This window comes from Aquila chrysaetos, chromosome 2 (assembly GCF_900496995.4).
Source record: "Aquila chrysaetos chrysaetos chromosome 2, bAquChr1.4, whole genome shotgun sequence".
NCBI lineage: Eukaryota > Metazoa > Chordata > Aves > Accipitriformes > Accipitridae > Aquila > Aquila chrysaetos.
The window spans coordinates 53,657,085-53,674,526 of NC_044005.1; the positions used below are offsets into that span (position 1 = coordinate 53,657,085).

Below are 17,442 nucleotides of genomic sequence, written 5' to 3' on the forward strand. Positions count from 1 at the left end.
AGGCATCAAGAGGCAGAGGACCTGAGCCAGAGAAAAAAACTGGGCTGTGAAAGAAGGAGATTATCTAAAAGGATGAATACGAGATAGAATCAAATCTATATTTATACCTTGCCCAGCCAAGCCTCAGAAGAAGAGCCAGAACTTGGAGCGCAGTATCAGACTAAATTACCCACTGGGTCCTTAATCACTCTGCGAACAGCAAGTACAGTAGGATACAGTTTATACCAGTCTTGCACAGGAAGGAGAGCTGTCCTCAAACCCTTGAATAATAAAAATTAACATTCACAATCTTTGTTTCTGTTAAAGGAGGTAGTATAATTAGTCCTGTATAAAATGAAGATTAACTTTAATCACTGAAGGAGGTTTTGTTGTGTTTTTTTTTTTTTCAAACCGCTTTTGTTTTAAACTCTGCACTCAGGAAGATCTGTTAACAAGCTCAGCACAGAACCACTGAGAATCATTCATGAGACATTGGAAGAATCCACTGATTGGCTTTATGGCTTTATTTCTTTACTGTCTGACATCGTATGGAGTGATGATGATGACAGTGATGAAGGTATTTGTAATGTAAAGACTTCTGTGACTGCTCTAACTGCTGTTTTACATGCATTATGTTGGCTTACTCAGCTTTTAACCTCACAGACAAGAAGGTCAAACAAAATGAAAAGTGAACGTTGTTGCTAATAAAGCATCTACTGGCTATTCTAATCAGTAAATTGGTCTCTTTGTTAGCTTTCATCTCATGTTTAATGTACCATTACAGAAAAGCTGTCAGAATTAAATATTACCGTTAGTACATCTTGAAGTAAAGAGCACTAATTTATACAAGACTTCAAAGCTACAACCAAAATATGCGTCAGGATATTGCTTCAGAGAATGGCAATAGCTATTTTCTTTTAATCAGCAAGAACCCAAAGAACTCCAGTAAATATACAAGATAGACCAAGAAACTTAGAACTTTTTTATTTGATATATTGATGACAAGACAATATATTGAAACAAAAAAAAGAAAGAAAAAATAACATTTTGGCTGAACTAAGGGGATTTTGGATGGCATACTGCAAATGATTCAGTTTGCTAGAAATTATGGTTCTGCCATTATAATAACATTCTTCATCTGACATTATCTGATAAATGAAAGTAAATTGCCAGCCTTTCAAGTTTGGAAATAACTATCCTTCTGTTATAAAAAAAGTAGTTCCCTGGTATGAGCAGAGCAGTAGTGGATCATCGTGTCACATCGTATTGGTCATTTTGACAAGCGATGAGTGTAGGAGTGACATCTTCATTTCACGGTAGTTTATTTTATATTCTATTTGGTTATACTAGAATATAATTAAAAAGCAACATGTACTGAAACTGACTTCTACCCATTTGTTCATACACTTGAGATATTAACAAGTTTCTACCTTTTAAACGTGTGCATGAGCTTTTTATATTAGCACCATGTATGAATACTAATAGATAGGCTGCTACATGCGAGTCTGTGAACTGGGCATCCTATTCTGAGGTATGATTTACAAGTAACAGAAAGCCAGTCTTTCATATGGCTGAGAAACAGAAAAGGTGTAATATGGAGAGCTTGCTAAAATTTGAACAGTGTTCATTTTTATCATTTCGTAGCTCCCAAAGCACCCGCAAGCTTTCAAATACTTGAATGGATAAGTGTTAATGCAAGTAGGAAAGGTCATAAAATACCTGACATACAAAGATTCAAGATCCGAATGCTCACTAAGTGTTTGGAAACCTCAATCCTACCAGCCTTTGGCTCAAGTGGAATTTCATCAATATCTACCAGGAGTGTGAAAAGACAGTAGGCAACTTTACTGCACTCTATCGTAAAAAGTAAATACATGGGAACTCCCTGCCCACTGTGGGCTGCAGTCAGCGCAGCTCAGGCTGCACACTCACCACAGTCATTCAGGCTAACTCCTTTAAATTCCATGTCCTACGTGGAGGCGGAATAACATACTGCAGCAATCAAGTGCTGTAGTTCCACTGGAATTGAGTATTTTTTGCCTTGGATTTCACTGGAAGCATTGCTAGGTTTACAACCGTGTTAACCTGCATATACATTTTATCATTTGGAGCTAAAATGGAACTGCTGGGCCTTTCCTTAAAACATGGAAACGTGCATAAAATCAAGCAAATTATAAATTGTAGTCACAAGTTGACATTCAGAAGCACAAACGCAGATTTGGATGTTTCCTTGGTTACTACTGCACATTGAATTTATCTACCCTAGACCCAGGAAAACCTCTATGGCAAGAGAGATATGTTATGAAAAATCCCAAATCTCAGAATAGAGTGCTTGCCACTTAGCATATAAAGAATATTTTTTTTTAATTAAAATGAGCCAACATGAGAAAAAATGTGATTTTTTTTTTTTTTTTTTTATGATGATATGTCTTCTCTGACGTTTGTTCTTTTCTCTTGGTTTAGGTGAAGTGGAACCTTCCCTGAAAAAAGGTTGGTCAGTTGCCTTACTATAGAGGGCAAATATTTGCAGCCATTTTAAGAATTAACTAGTATATCTGTGATATAGATTCTGTCATTAGTTACATGTCAGTCTACTAACCTTGTAAACTGTGCTTTAGCAAACTCATTAAATAAGAAACTCAAGTAGTAATACTTGCTGTACAGTTTGCTGCTCTGTGAGAATTCTTGACTGTTTTATTATTATCCAGAAAAATCTGAAAAATGTTCATAAAAAACAACAGAATTACAGAAATATTATCTGTACCCTTGCCTTGCATGTGGGACTCCTATTAGTGCCAATATGAGTTACGTCTATGTGTGGATAGAAATAATATTTAGAAATAATAATATAGAAAGGATATTTAGTGAGAAATAATGGCGAGGCGTTGTAAAAGCATTATACCTTGTGCCAACGCAGAACTCTAAAATAAGGACTACTGAATCTTCTGAAAAAAATTACTTAGTTATCACTGACTTTTTAAAGCAGACAAGTGAAGCAAGTAGGATTTATAATATATATCTTTTCAGGCATTAAAATTGTTATGCTGGAACATAAAACTTAAGTTCAACTTCTATTAAATCAAAATGAAAATGTATTAGAAGGTTTGAGATATTGGTGATAGGATGTAAAGCTTTTCAAAACTAGGGTGTTTTTTCTCCAAACTGAGCACAGCTTGATAATCAGAAGATGTGTAACCAGCCCTATGTGATCTGAATTTGGTATCCATCCAATTCTCAGTAGGTAAATGCCCATATGGAAGAACCTATCACCCCAGTTGGTGATCAGATTACAATCCATTTTTTTCTGAAGTTAATTGGAACTGGATCAGGCTTCTATTTAATGACACATTTTGTCAGTTTCAATAGGGCATCCAAGGAATTAATGGACTTGAAGACCAAGAGCATTCATCTTTCTATGGATGATCCTTCATGTTAGGACTGAAAAAAAACTTATAGACAGTGTAGGAAAACATTCCATCTCTTTACTCCATCAGTAAGAATCGCAAAAGGTTCAGCATTGCCCTTTCTCTGCTCCCAAAGAGAAAACCACATTGTTAATTTTACAGTGGATGCAAAGAGTCTGAAGCTGTAGAGCATTGTTGGCAGGGATGCCAGGTACAGGGATGGGAGGTGTCTACTCACTGTGGGCCAGTGTAGGTGACCAGGCTGGGAGTACTGTGGAGATACTTCACTGCTGGGAAGGCTTGATCCATAAAAACATTATGGACAACACCACGCTCAGCATTGCAATGCCGCCTTCTTTGGAAATGGGTGACAAAGTCATGCCTTACACTTTGCATTGGGACACTAGGCTGTAAAAATAGAATTCAGAGAAGCCATGAAATAAGCTGGAAGCCGCTTAAATTAGTCAGGTGGAAGTGATGAGATGATTGTTCGGACCTAAAAGTCCTCCATCCAAGGAGCTGAGTATCTAACTGCCAGCTTGAAATGTTTTCCTTAGTATTCAAAGCTCACAACCCTGCTCTGGAGAGAAATGAAAGTCTCTCTTTGGTGTGAAGGAAATGGACAAGGAGCTGGTGATTCCTCTGGAGCTGGTATCTCACAGGATAACTCAGCCACACAGATGTGAAAAGGCCCAAATTCAAACATGCTTCACCTGCCTGGGCAGTAAAACAGATTTTGAGCGGGCTTTTCCACTTCCTCCACTTTGAGGATGAGTGCTCAAGGTCTTTCCTTCTGTCTTTCAGAGGATAAGGAGTCCCATCATTGTCTCCCTGCAAAAAAGCTGTTTCTTGACTAGGACTGATGAATAAAGTGGTCTGAGGCCCTTTCTGGGTATAGGCGTAAGCTTTCACTTAGCAGCATCCTCAAATAACTTGTTATCTTCTCCAGATGACTGGAGGCCTCCATTTCATCCTGGCAGCTAGGATCCGACCCTGATTATACCTGATTTTGTCACCTCTCTGGGCTACAGAAATACAACATATGTGGCCTGAAGCCACCATGTCCCTTGGAAATGTCATTCCAAGTCCCTTGGAAATGCCAGTGCAGGGCATGGCGAAGTCCGCTCAGTGACAGGCAGCTGGGAGCTCCTCAGAGCTGTCACTGTCCCTCTTTGCAGACTTCTCTGAAAATTGTGTAAACATCAAGGAGCTGAATTGCTGGGGTCTAGGCCTATATAGAAGTTTTCTGAGAGCTCTGTAATAAAGTCTAGTCAACAGGTTTTCTGCTTCGGGACAGTGAAATTCACTCCCAAGGCTAAAGCTCAGGAGCGCGGAAGGCAAAGCCCTGGGAGGTGAGGGCTCAGACGAGCTCGTGCTCGTAGCACTCACGAACATCACAATCCGCTTCTCTGAGCACAAGGTGCAGATCTCTTCAGGTAGCTTTTCCTAACTAATGTGTGCTGTCATGTCCATGGTCCAGAAATAAGAGTTCCAGAAGAAAAGCTTTCTAAACCAAAACAAGACTTTGCAACCGTGATTTTTGCCGTCTGACTGCAGTTAGGGCTGGACCCAAAGGAGGGCCAGCTATACAAATTAATTTTGAGACTTTCTGGGTATCAAAATGTAGTAGTTAGATCCACAAAATCGGTACCAAATTTTTAGGCTATGGAGTACTCTCTGTTTTCATGTAAAGGACCATTTCTGCATCAAAGCCCCTTCCACTCGGCACGGCACTGTTATCTATAGCTTTGTGAATGATCTTTCTTTAGATGGCTCTTATGCTTGTGGCATTTGAACAGCCTAAACAAAAAAATGACCGAGTGAGATCGTGCAGTACACTACTGTTGTCTCCAGAAGATGAACAGTTTGACTTTTTGCACATATTTACAGGAAACCTCTCTCAAATTTCTCTCTGGAGATGTGCATTATGGTTCCTGTGCCTGATTTTTAAGTATTTGTATTGGATCTAACCCACAGTTACTGTGGTATTCAGGAATAGGCAGAGAGTTTTTGAAAAATCTCCATACCTATTTTTGGTGTATGAACAAGCCTTCACTCTTTTTCTTTCTTGATTAGCAGATATTATGAATGCTAAAAAGCTAGCAGAAAATTTACTTTATAATGGAAAATAGTAAAAAATTAAGAAGATTGCTGGTACTACAATACAATTATGGATTGGAAAAAATTCAAGGGGAGTAGTAAGGACACTCTGTAGTGATGAAGGAAGAAGAGAAAAGTGGAATGATAATTACGAACCCAAAGAAAGCAAAGATCACCTTCCTAGAGATGTAAATTGAAAGTAAAGATAATAAAAGTACAAGTAACGACAATGGGCTTGCACGTGCAACAGGACTAATATCAGTTTCAGAATCCTTTAGAAAGGATGAAAATGCCTCTTGTGTGCCTTTTTTATTGCAATTATTTTTGCCAGTCCAAGTCTTATCACTAATATTTATCTTTAATAATTGGAAAAGAGTGAACATTTGATATTGTCCAGAAAAAAAAAGTGTTCTCCAGTGGAGGTAGTGAAAGATTATTCTGTAGAGGACTTTGTAGTTTTTAACAATGCATATTCTCAACATGCTAAAACTGCAGAGCATTTTCACAAAAGATAGTAAGGACCCTAATAACTGTTTGTTGCAGGCTTAATATGTTTTTGGCTTAATTTCTTTCTAGAACAATGGTTATGACTGATAATCTTGTTCATTTTTTCAGGGTTAGTTTAACATTTAGAGACAAATTCAATTATTTGACAGCTGTATGTTTTCTCCTATTTTGGTCCTTTTTACTAGAAGTTATTGTTATAGAAAAAGAGAGAAATATTTATTATTTTTTGGTGGACGTTACTAGCATTAGTTGTGAGTTTGAAAAATAGCTGAGAAACCTGGTGCACAAAATTGGAAATAATGATCTGTAAAATACAAGCAAGTGCAGACACTTCAGCATTCTCATCCATAGCTAAAAATGTCATTATTAGACTGTTCTGGAGCTTCATTCCAGTTTACATGTGGGTAACTGAAAATTTAAAATCTGAACATGGATTCCTCATTTAGCTAACCAGGGTACACCTGACAAGCTGTGCACAGTGAGTTTTGTATGTTAAGGTAGCATCTTCTTTTGCTTCAAAACAGCCGATGAATTCTGGCTTGGAAGCATGAATCTGGTATATGGCCTTAGGAGTAAGTTGCTGGAAACCTTTGAAAAAGTTTCCAAGGTCAGAATTATTTGGTTTTTTACTTTATACTTTGAAGCTGAGGAAATTGTTTTCATAAGATGTCCTTCCTTGATTTTATATTTGGGTTTAGATTAAATCCTCTCTCTGTCTTTCTCTTTCTCTTGCTCTCTCTTATGCTCTCTCCCTCTCACACACACAGACACACACACGTAACTCACTATGTAAGTAATTTTCATTTTAATAAGTACAATGAATTTAGAAAGCAGAGTATGAAATAAAGCACCCTCATGACACTGTTAACCATCTCTGTGCTTCCAAATAGTTTTTTATTGGCACAAGATTATTCTATACCAATAGTCAAAATAAACTTGATTTCCTTGAGGTAGAGGTGGATCTTTAAATTTCTGTGAGTTAGCCTACGTATGAGGCAGAAAGATGTATACAATAGTTATATGAAATTATCCTGTTCTCCTTACTTGGCTATAAAACTTTTTTCTTAGAAAAATGTGGGTAAAGAAATCATAGATTAAACCAAGAAGCCACAAACAAGAGACATTTCTGTTAAAGGTTGCAAGAAATTTTGTTAATTACAAGTAAACTTTTCGGCAAAGCACCTTATCCTTCTGTCTTCAGTACAAAGGAGAATATTGTTGCCTGAGCATTAGGCTGGTTGTTAATATGCTGAAGATATACACATCATGCTCTTCTTAAAAGACGTGGCGACTTCTAAGGGTAGAGTCGGTTACATTGACTTACCCTCAGCAGCTCTGGCCAAGGTGCAGGTCCCCCAGACCTGACTCCAGACACTCACTCCCATTAACCCCCCCCTCCACCCCAAGGTTAAGACTGTCAGAATTTACTCAGCACAAACTATTTGTTTGTTCACATCTGGGTATTAATCTGCGCTAACAACGACAAACAAAATGCTCCCAAAAGGAAAGGTTCCCAGACCCGATCATTTCCTATATCTCCTTTTGAAAGTGATCAAGCAAACATCTACGACAGCTTTGCCTGGGGAAGGGGAGAGGTAGGAACAACCGGCTTAGAGAAGACTAGTAGGGGATTTGCTAATTTGGATTTGAAAGTGGGTTTGGTATTATGACCTTGTTGCGCTTTAACCCCAGCCAGCAATAAGCCCAAAAAGAACTATTTAGGGTATTCAGATGGGGTAGGGAAAAGCATATGGACAAATATTTAAGGTTTTAGTCCTGCAATTTATAATGTGTGTCAGATGATTGTTTTTATCTATTAAGTACATAAGAATGGTTATATATGATCAGACCAAAAGTGCAGCTCACCCAGTGGATGGGACAGAAGTCCCTCTTGCTGCCCAAGAGTGACCAGTTCAAATGCCTCAGGACGGAGAAGAACTGTTAAAAATACGGTGATAATTTCCCCAAACAGTTCTCCATACTCTAGATATTTGCCGCAGTCAGGGACTCCCTGAGCCATTGGTGTCACTGAATTCAAGAGGGACACAGTTCTTGCGCGGCCGTAACCCATCTACCGCTTTCTATGAACCCAAGGCTACAGACAGTATGTACATTAACGTTAGGGAGCAAAACAACCATGGCAGCAAGTTGCTGGAATGAGTCAGGTTTCATAACAAGATTTTGAAGACATTTTTCTTTCCCAAATTCCCACATGATTAGTTAAATAGCAATTAGTCCCACTCATCTGTTATCTTAAAGAAGTCCTGTGTACGTTAGCAAGTTTTACTTTTAACTCATTATCGTCGAGCAACAACCTTTTCCCACACTAAAAACATATTGGGTAGGATTCGGATGAATAAACAAAGCTGACTAGTGCCATTTTAGATACCACACGGTGTCTCAGATGTAGCATGGGACTGGCAGAAATGACGCAGGACCTATGGGAGAAGGGCACCCTTATAGGGTAGCTGATGACTACCAGAGTACCTTAGGATGTTTAAAATGCCACCAGGTGACTATTAAGGTTCTTACTTTTAAAATTCTTTACTAAAACGGTTTTCTAAAATTTAAAATAAGTTATAGATAAATAATCATTTGTTATTACTATAGTTTATATCAGAAGAATATCTGGCAAAATTCACATTGCTAGCTAACATGGCAACTAACTTTATTTCTGGGCAAAATACTGAAATTAGAACATCATATTTTATCATTTAGAAGTCCTTTACCTGTATAGCAAAAAATCTGGAAAAATAAAGAAAGCAAGTGGGTTTTCTGGAGGTAATATTCAAGTTCAGAAAACAGTTTCCAACCAAAAAAACTGGAAACAGACTAGAGAAAAGAAATTCAGAATACCATAGATGCAACCTGAAAACTGAATTGCCGGTGTGGTTGTTATATGTGTGTCTTAGAAATTAATTATGCAGTTGCATTCATCCCTAAAGTATATATCTATTTGTACTGGTAATGCCTTCTGAATTCAGTTTCTTTTATGTTGCCATATGGTAATGTTCACTTTTCTGTGTATGAGTTGCTATTATAGATCTCTCTAAAAGGCTTTCACTGTCTCCCTAGGCTACACTTTACTACAAAGCACTTTGCATATCTTTGTGTAAAGTACACCCTGTGTTAAAAGATGAAAATCATTGATTGATTCAATTCTCAGATGTTAAACTGCTTTTCCAGATATGTATTTTTTGCATTTTGCATTTTTGTGGCATTCATTTCTGTTATTAATATTCTTTTAACAACCTCATCTTGTTTTACTTACTCTGATCAATACAGTCATAGCATATCCACTATAAAATAGCATTTTATAATTTAAAGAAAATATTTTCCATATTATCCAGATGAAACAAAACTGTATACACTAGGGAACAGGGGTGTTCCATTATAGTTCTTTTGCCTATGGAGGAATAGCGACTGGGATCCAAACTTGCCAGCTACCTTTTAAAAGATACAGAGGGAACTTGGAGCCACAAGGCGAGGAGGAATCTTGGGCAGAATGGTAGCAGCACGGAGGTTTGCAGCTGGTTAAGCGACCCTCTTAAATCAGGGAAAACCTTAAGCGCCGCTATCCATGTTACCTTCGTGGAAACCTCCATTTCTGCCCCAGCAATGGAGCACTGGGGAGGTTTTTGCTCTAAGAGGGGAGCGCTGGGCAGCCGTCCCCGCGGCTGGGAGCCTGCCGTGCCTGAGACAGAGTAAATGCCTCACCTGGGAAGTGAGAGGGTCTTCCAAAACTCAGTTAAACCCCCGGCACCGCAGCCGGGGGTCCTGCGTGTTTCTGAGGGAACTCGGATCCCCCCACGGCTGCTGCTGTGCCAAGGAGACAAGACAGCAAACGGAGCCCCGTGCTCGTGACCCGCAGAAAGAGGTTCTCTCTTCTGCACGCCAGACCCCTAAAAAATAAAAATCAGTTGGATCTAGAAGTGATTGAATTTATAGGAATATGTATTTGCAGACTTGCAGACTAATACGTTAAGGTAGGATCCGCAGAGTTGACATTTTTTAAAGCTGAGCAGAAGAACTGTGGTTAGCCCTGTGATTTCTTTTTCCTATTTTTTTCCTCCTTTCACAAAAAAACCTCTACTGAATAGATTTATATGGGAAAAGATTTCTTTGATGCTAATCAAGATTAGAGATTTTATGTATTACTGTATATATAATTTTGCTCTACTTAGAGGTCTACAAGTTTTGTCTGCATTTTTTCTGCATAAAGTTACATCCAATTAAATGCAGACTCCGATAAAATTGATTATGAAAAACATCATTTAAAACTAGTCCACTAACATCTTTGCAGGCTGGAATCCATAAAGGGAAACATATCGAGACAATTTTACTTTCCACAGAAGGAAAAGAAAAGCCTGGTTTTGATCACACGGCTCTATCTCTCATTTGTTTGGGTTAGGGGGTTTTGTGGTTATTTTTTGTTTTGTTTTGTTTTTTAATCAAAGTGCAATTAGCATTCCTTTTACATTTCAGAACCAAGGTACAGAACTGTAGTATGGGAATGAAAAAAAACAGTCTTAACATATTTATATACTTGGAATAAAAATTACTTTTATGTAAAAAATGTTTAGGGTTGAAGATCTTTTAATATCTTCCACTTTTAATTCTTTCAAAAGCCCAGTCATTAAAATTCCTCCATATAAAACAGTCTGTGTATGGTCTTCCTGAAAGATGCCAGTGCTGCTTACAGGATAATTAGTCAAAGATAATTGCAAGTACCCTCCTCCCCTTAAAAACCTTTCTGTTAAGATATTGCTTTTCTGCTGCAAATGGAAACCTCACCAGAGGGAAAAGAAAACCCAAAACAAAAAATCAGCTAGGCTTTAGAAAGAAAAGAAAAGAAAAGAAATAGTTGTGCACTGTGTCAAGTTCCATTTGCCTTGGTAAACTAAGGCTTTCAAGCTGGAATTCGCCACAACCTTTTTTTTTTTTTTTTTTTTTTTTTTTTGGTGGAGGATGCAGTACAACTTTTGGATTTATCTCAAAGAAACAAATCTTCTGAGAACTATGTAACAGCTCCCATGTTTACAGCTAATTCTCCAGCCTTGGAGACTTCTATCAAACTTTCCTTCTCATCTCAGCTTTTCAGGAAAAATAAATATTTTCCTATTTTGCTAAAAGACCATTTTGTATTGAAAGAGTTTGTGGGATTAGGTTTTAAAGCAGCCCTGGTAGATACATGAAAATGCCCAAACATATAAAAAAAGGGGGGGAAACGTCAATGACACCAAACAGTGATTTTGTGATAAAACTGTTTTAATAAGTACATAGTAATATGATACACTTCTACTCAGCATTAACTGCTAGAACGATTTTATTCTATAGCAAAAGCAATGTTATTTCAAACATAGCAATATGGAAAAATATGTCTGTATTTAATTGTCTTTAACATAATGCGAAAAAGATGAGTGGAATAAGTTCAGTTTAGAAAGTTGGAGATTATGAAAGAGTGGCTTATAATAGAAACTTTACATGGGCTGGGATGTTTTGATGTTATGAAAATAACATGCACACTGTTCTGAAAATGCCTTCCTCACACTGCATCTCCGCTGTATAGTCTTGTAAAAATAAATATAAGATGAAACATCACCCTGGAATCAAAGCACTCATTAGCATGATGATGATGTCAGCAGGTCACCTACAGTGAATTTCTATTATAGACCAGTGAAACTGCAATAGTGTGGAAACAATTTAATATCTGTTGAACTGGAATCTAATCTATTTATTTTTGTTGTGTTCTGGCTTTATGAAGAAGGCTTAACATATATCTGGAAGGCCATGTCAAATCCCTGTATTCTTGGGGGAACATAAAGCCTACTTGTTTGCTGTATGCTACTCAAGATAGGTAAATTGTCCAGAAATGTTTGAGGGTCGCGTTCTCTGTACTTCTGACAAGTGATGCCAAATAAATTATCAAGTGGAGGGAATAAAGGCAACTAAGGTGAAGTAGCTGAGCCTTGCTGAACAGGTTTAGGACCAGTCAATGTCACTTCACAGCGACGTTTACAGTTTAGAACAACATGTTGTTTTGGGGGTAAATATACACCAGGGCAGAGGGTTTGCACCAAGAAGAATGAGAAATGGTCTTCTGTGACCTCTGTCAGACTTAGTCTTATACAGCAAATGAGAGATGCTGTATAATTCTGCAAAATATGAAAGAAAAAAGGAGAGAAAAAAGAAACCATCATTCTCACTCTAAATTGTAGTTGTGATTTCCAAAGAGATGCATAAACAATTTTGCAACCATACTTAAGAGGCACTGCGGGCTGGTATCTCATGCAGTGGATGAGCACACAAACCGTTCAGCTTTTTCATCGGTAAGAGGCAATTCATCTCCTGTCACATTTTCAAGAAAGATCTTACAACACATGACTTCAGGAAAAGTTGTTCTGTACCCCAACCTGAAGTTGCTATGAATCCTCAGAACAGGGCAAGATCTAAGAAAACACTGCAGATAAGACTGTGCTACTAGCAAGCTAGTAGGGAAGTCACCTAAATTAGTCATATGTGTCACTCAGACTTTCCAACATTGAATGCTGGTACTTAAAGCCTTCTGTTACGCTGTCTTCGGTTCCTAGATATAGGCACGATACACCAATGTAATTCCCCAATTAAATATTTCCTATTCTTTTTTCCCCCCCTGTGGTTTTGTCCTGTTGCAAAATCTGTGGGGTTTTTTTCTCTAGAGTACAGCTACATGATGTATTAGTAGTTAGATGGAGGTTGCTCTAATGTACTACTTCTTTTATTCTCCTCCTAGCCCCACAAGGATAACTGTCACCCTCACCAGCTGGTACTATCTAGATTAAAAATAGATATCAGCTGCACAATTGCAAATTTCTCCTGAGGATACCAGCAGCAAGAGAGTTGACTACAATTCTTCATACAGACAGCATCTAGAAACATATTAGAAATGACATCCCTCTCATCTTCTAAAGCTCTTAACACCACTCACTCTTGCCTTGCCCTCAGTGTCTATTTCCACCAACTCTTCAGGATAATCAGCTGCCTGCTACCAATTAGTCTTGATAAACTAGCAAGGATATAGCCCCATTAAATTGCTGGCAATAGCTGTAAGGGTTTTAACTGCTCAAAAGCAAATTATTAACCTCTGGTTCACCAGGACTCTGAATAGGACTCATTTTCCTTTTCACACTTAGATATTTATAAGAGAAATAATGTCAAAGCACTGAAGGTGTATATCGCTGTATCACCTGGAAGAGATTATGAAAAAGATGACCAATTGGTAAAATTTGCTTAGAAAGAACAAAGTATTATCATTTTAACTGAAATTCCATCTGTTCAATTATATCTTTAAAACAGTAGATACATTAAACCTACATTCCATCCTCACTACAGTATTTAAGTAGAAACAGGGTAGCTTTAAGCATGAGGGGGATAATGTTGAATGTCAGGGATCAGAGTTAAATCCCCAGTTCTTTTGCTGACTTTCTGGGTTACCTTGAGTAAAGCATTCGTGTGTTTCAGATGGGGACAATCATCCCTTTTTTTCTCACTTTGCCTCTCCCATCATTAGCGTTTTTTATTTGGTTTGTTGGTTTTTCTAAGATATATTTCACCCACAAGATGGAAACTCAGCAGAGGGTGAGGCCTAGGAGCTGTTTTAGCAATGCCAGATTGCTGCTCACCGCTTCATCCGCTAATGAGGCAAGATGCAGTGCTGTGTTTTCCCACTAAGTGAAGAAATGTAGCCCTCTTAAAGTTTGAAGTCCTGTGTTACAGAGATGGCATATTCTATCGTGTTATCATAGAATCATAGAATGGTTTGGGTTGGAAGGGACCTTAAAGATCACCTAGCTCCAACCCCCTGCCATGGGCAGGGACACCTTCCACTAGACCAGGTTGCTCAAAGCCCCATCCAGCCTGGCCTTGAACACTGCCAGGGATGGGGCAGCCACAGCCTCTCCGGGCAACCTGTTCCAGTGCCTCACCACCCTCACAGTGAAGAATTAATTCCTAATATCTAATCTAAATGTACCCTCCTTCAGTTTAAAGCCATTACCCCTTGTCCTGTCACTACATGCCCTTGTAAAAAGTCCCTCCCCAGCTTTCCTGTAGGCCCCTTTAGGTACTGGCAGGCTGCTCTAAGGTCTTTCCTGAGCCTTTTCTTCCCCAGGCTGAACAACCCCAACTCTCTCAGCCTGTCCTCATAGGAGAGGTGCTCCAGCCCTCTGATCATCTTCATGGCCCTCCTCTGGACTCGCTCCAACAGGTCCGTGTCCTTCTAATGCTGGGACCCCCAGAGCTGGATGCAGTACTGCAGGGGGGGTCTCACCCGAGCGGAGCAGAGGGGCAGAATCCCCTCCCTCGACCTGCTGGTCACGCTGCTTGGGATGCAGCCCGGGATACGGTTGGCTTTCTGGGCTGCGAGCGCACATCGCTAGGTCGTGTTGAGCTTCTCGTCAACCAACAACATGGAGTCATGACTCCATGTGTTACCTAAAGCAATTTATGTGGGCTGAAGCCCATACGTGCTATCATAATACAACTAAAATAGCTAAGAATAATGTTATATATTTAACTGTGTTAAAAAAGGAGATAACAGAAAATCAAAATCAGAAACATGAGAGCAGACGAAGAAGGGAACTCCGTTTCAGGACCCAGGAGAATCTCCTCATGCCCTACCACGAGGGGCTGTGCTCTTCGCTCACGTTGACGTAAACCTGCACGGTGCTGCACCACCAGCTCACGCGGATTCAGGGGACTGTAATTTTTTTCCCTTTCTCCCACCTTGATCTTCCCGGAGTTGGGGTTTTGTAGTGAGCAGCCAGTGCTGGGCTGTCGTTAGACACTGTGAAACGCTCTTAATGAAAATTAGCTGGGTGAGGGGTGGGGGGAGCTAGTGCCCAAACTGCATGCTCAGCAGGGATTTTCGGTAAAGCTGCCTGCGATACTGATCCTCAGCTGATTGTGAGGGCCTGCTTGGGTCAACAGTACATAAATATATCGGCCTGCTAACCAAATAGTCGAATATATCTCCTTTCAGCATCTTGAAATGGTCAGTGAGGAGAGTGCTAGCTTCCCTTCTTGGAGTTATTTAAAATAATCGCCCTGCATGTTCTGTATATCTGCGCAAGACCCGAGGTCTAGAGAATTCAGTGTCAAACAGTATCCATAGTTAAGGAAATAAAGTACTTATCCATTCAAAACCCAAGAAACACAGGGGAAAGATAATTTTTCATGTCTGCTTGATAACTGAAGAAAACAAACAATGAAATACAGCTTTTAAAATACATACTCCCTTACAATAATTTAATAAACCACGCTGTCATCTCATAAAGAATCAGGATGGTTGCCGTGGTGACACAGATTATCCTTGCTGCTGCTTGATTCTGTCATTTTTCTAAACATGAATTCATAATATTTAGGATTTATTAACAATGTGTCACATTGATAGAGATAAATTACATGCTTTAAACTGGCCATGTAAGTCTTCTATGATATTATAGCCACTTTGTCAACTCAGCAATAAGATATGATGTGATTACTAGAAAATTAAAGCTATTTGTCATAAAAGATGAAGCAGAGAGTATCAAAACTCTCAGAACAGAAAAAAATCTCCAATAATCTAATATGTTTCCTTATTTTAAATATTTTTGAGTTAGCAAAGACTCACTATTTTCTGTCTTGTAAATTGATCAAGATCAGCATATATTGAGACCAGATTTATTTGTGCTGGGAAAATTTAGCTTGTAATGTATCAGAATTGATGTGTTCCAGGCTGCAATTTTTTATGATGGTTCAAACTCTAATGGGAAGCTTGTGAAGAGATCTTAATGATGGCACGCTTTGCAATATATAAAAACATATATGCACATACTTACTTTTTATGAAGATGTATTTCACTTCAAGGAATTTGTGTAGGGTTTTTTGTGATGTGTGGTATCCTAATTGTAGCAGCAAGTTAGATGAGATTCTCAGTGCAGCTGTCTAGAAAGGATCTTTTTGTGTAAGTTACTGAAGCATTTGTGTCAAGTAAGCATCACTGCCGATACAACGTGAGGCTGATTTAGATGGCCAGCTCTACAGTCATTGCTCCATACGTATTTTGCAGTCAAGCTAGCAATAAGAAATTCCCTAAGACCATAGTAATTTTAAAAGCCATTTTTGAAATAACAAAGGTTTATACTTATTTTTTCAAGAAAAAGATGCCTATTTTCTGTAGTGAGACACATAATAGATGGTGGGAACCCAGCGGAGCTGAGGCATCTTAAGGCAAGCAAGGAATACGTGTCTGTGTAGATGACTCTGCCTGAAGAATGTGATTTATCACTTAGTGGAGCATATTCATCTCTGCTTGTAGGATGACCTCTTGAGCTGGGTGAGATACATCTCCGCTGTATGTTGCAATGCAGAGGTAGTGACTTAGCTTTCTTTAAATGCACTAAGTCAGGGTCTGGAGGCAGTCTGCAGCAGCGGCATGGAGAACCGCTCTGATGTGCTCAGAATTGGGGAGCAATCCTCTGGCTGTTCTTGTCTTGCACCGCTCCTCCCACTTATGCTACCTAAACTAGTTTATGCATCTTTTTCAGAGGAACAGGTGGGAAAAGTTTGAAAATCCACAACTAGATTCTCTCAGTTGATAGAAAAAAAATCTTCACATAGTTGCAGAAAAATAATCCAGGCTCAGCTGAAATACAGTAAATCAATATGGCATGATTTCTTCCTAATCACAACCTTTGAGGTTTATGGAACAATAAACAAACTATACACCCAGGCTGCAAAAAGCAAGATGAAAACTGAATAAAAGTCCTTTTTAGCTTAATGACATCATATAATTAGCTTAGTTATGCTGCCATACATTAGTGGCTAACAGTGATACGCATTTTGGCCTTTGTTACCCTTTATCTCGGTGAAATAACGTTCTATCTGACGACAACATAGGCTGGTGCCATAAAATAGTTATGTTTCTTGCAAACCAGACACAATCATTTTTTTCAGATGGCAAACACTGTCCAATAAAAACATTCTCCATTTATTTTCAAGGACCTATGCAAAGATCAGAGTCTTGGGAAGGGAAAATACCATTTTCTACTGGATCTCTTTGGCAACATGCATCCTGTTACAACCTGAGCAAATAACTAAGGATATAAGTGGAAGATTTTAGTTGTCTGCAATAGACATTAAAGTAGCTCCCTAGAGTGGAGATGTAATATGCATAACTTTTTCCCTGATGTATTAATTTTGTTATTTAGACCCTGAAGACCAAATCTAACCCTAAAATACAGGGAGGCATCTCCCATAGAGTCTAGTGAGATTTGCATGTGCTTTTGTCAAAGACAAATTTGATCCTGTATTTTATACCAGTTTCCTACTGCAGGAAATACCTGCATGATACCATAAACCTGGCACTCTGTATAGTGTTAATGACCTTATTGCACACCTGTAATAAACGGCCTCTAAATTTCTACCACTGCAT

General features: G+C 38.8%; 1 protein-coding gene across 1 annotated transcript in view; it reads left to right on the forward strand.

Annotated features, from left to right (window-relative positions):
* Positions 1-17,442, forward strand: part of TRDN (triadin) — a 233,511-nt gene that overhangs the window by 43,615 nt on the left and 172,454 nt on the right. The window contains exons 5-6 of the mRNA XM_041119404.1: positions 419-556; positions 2,443-2,469. Coding sequence (XP_040975338.1) covers positions 419-556; positions 2,443-2,469 — 165 coding nt within the window. The remainder of the gene's footprint in view (positions 1-418; positions 557-2,442; positions 2,470-17,442) is intronic.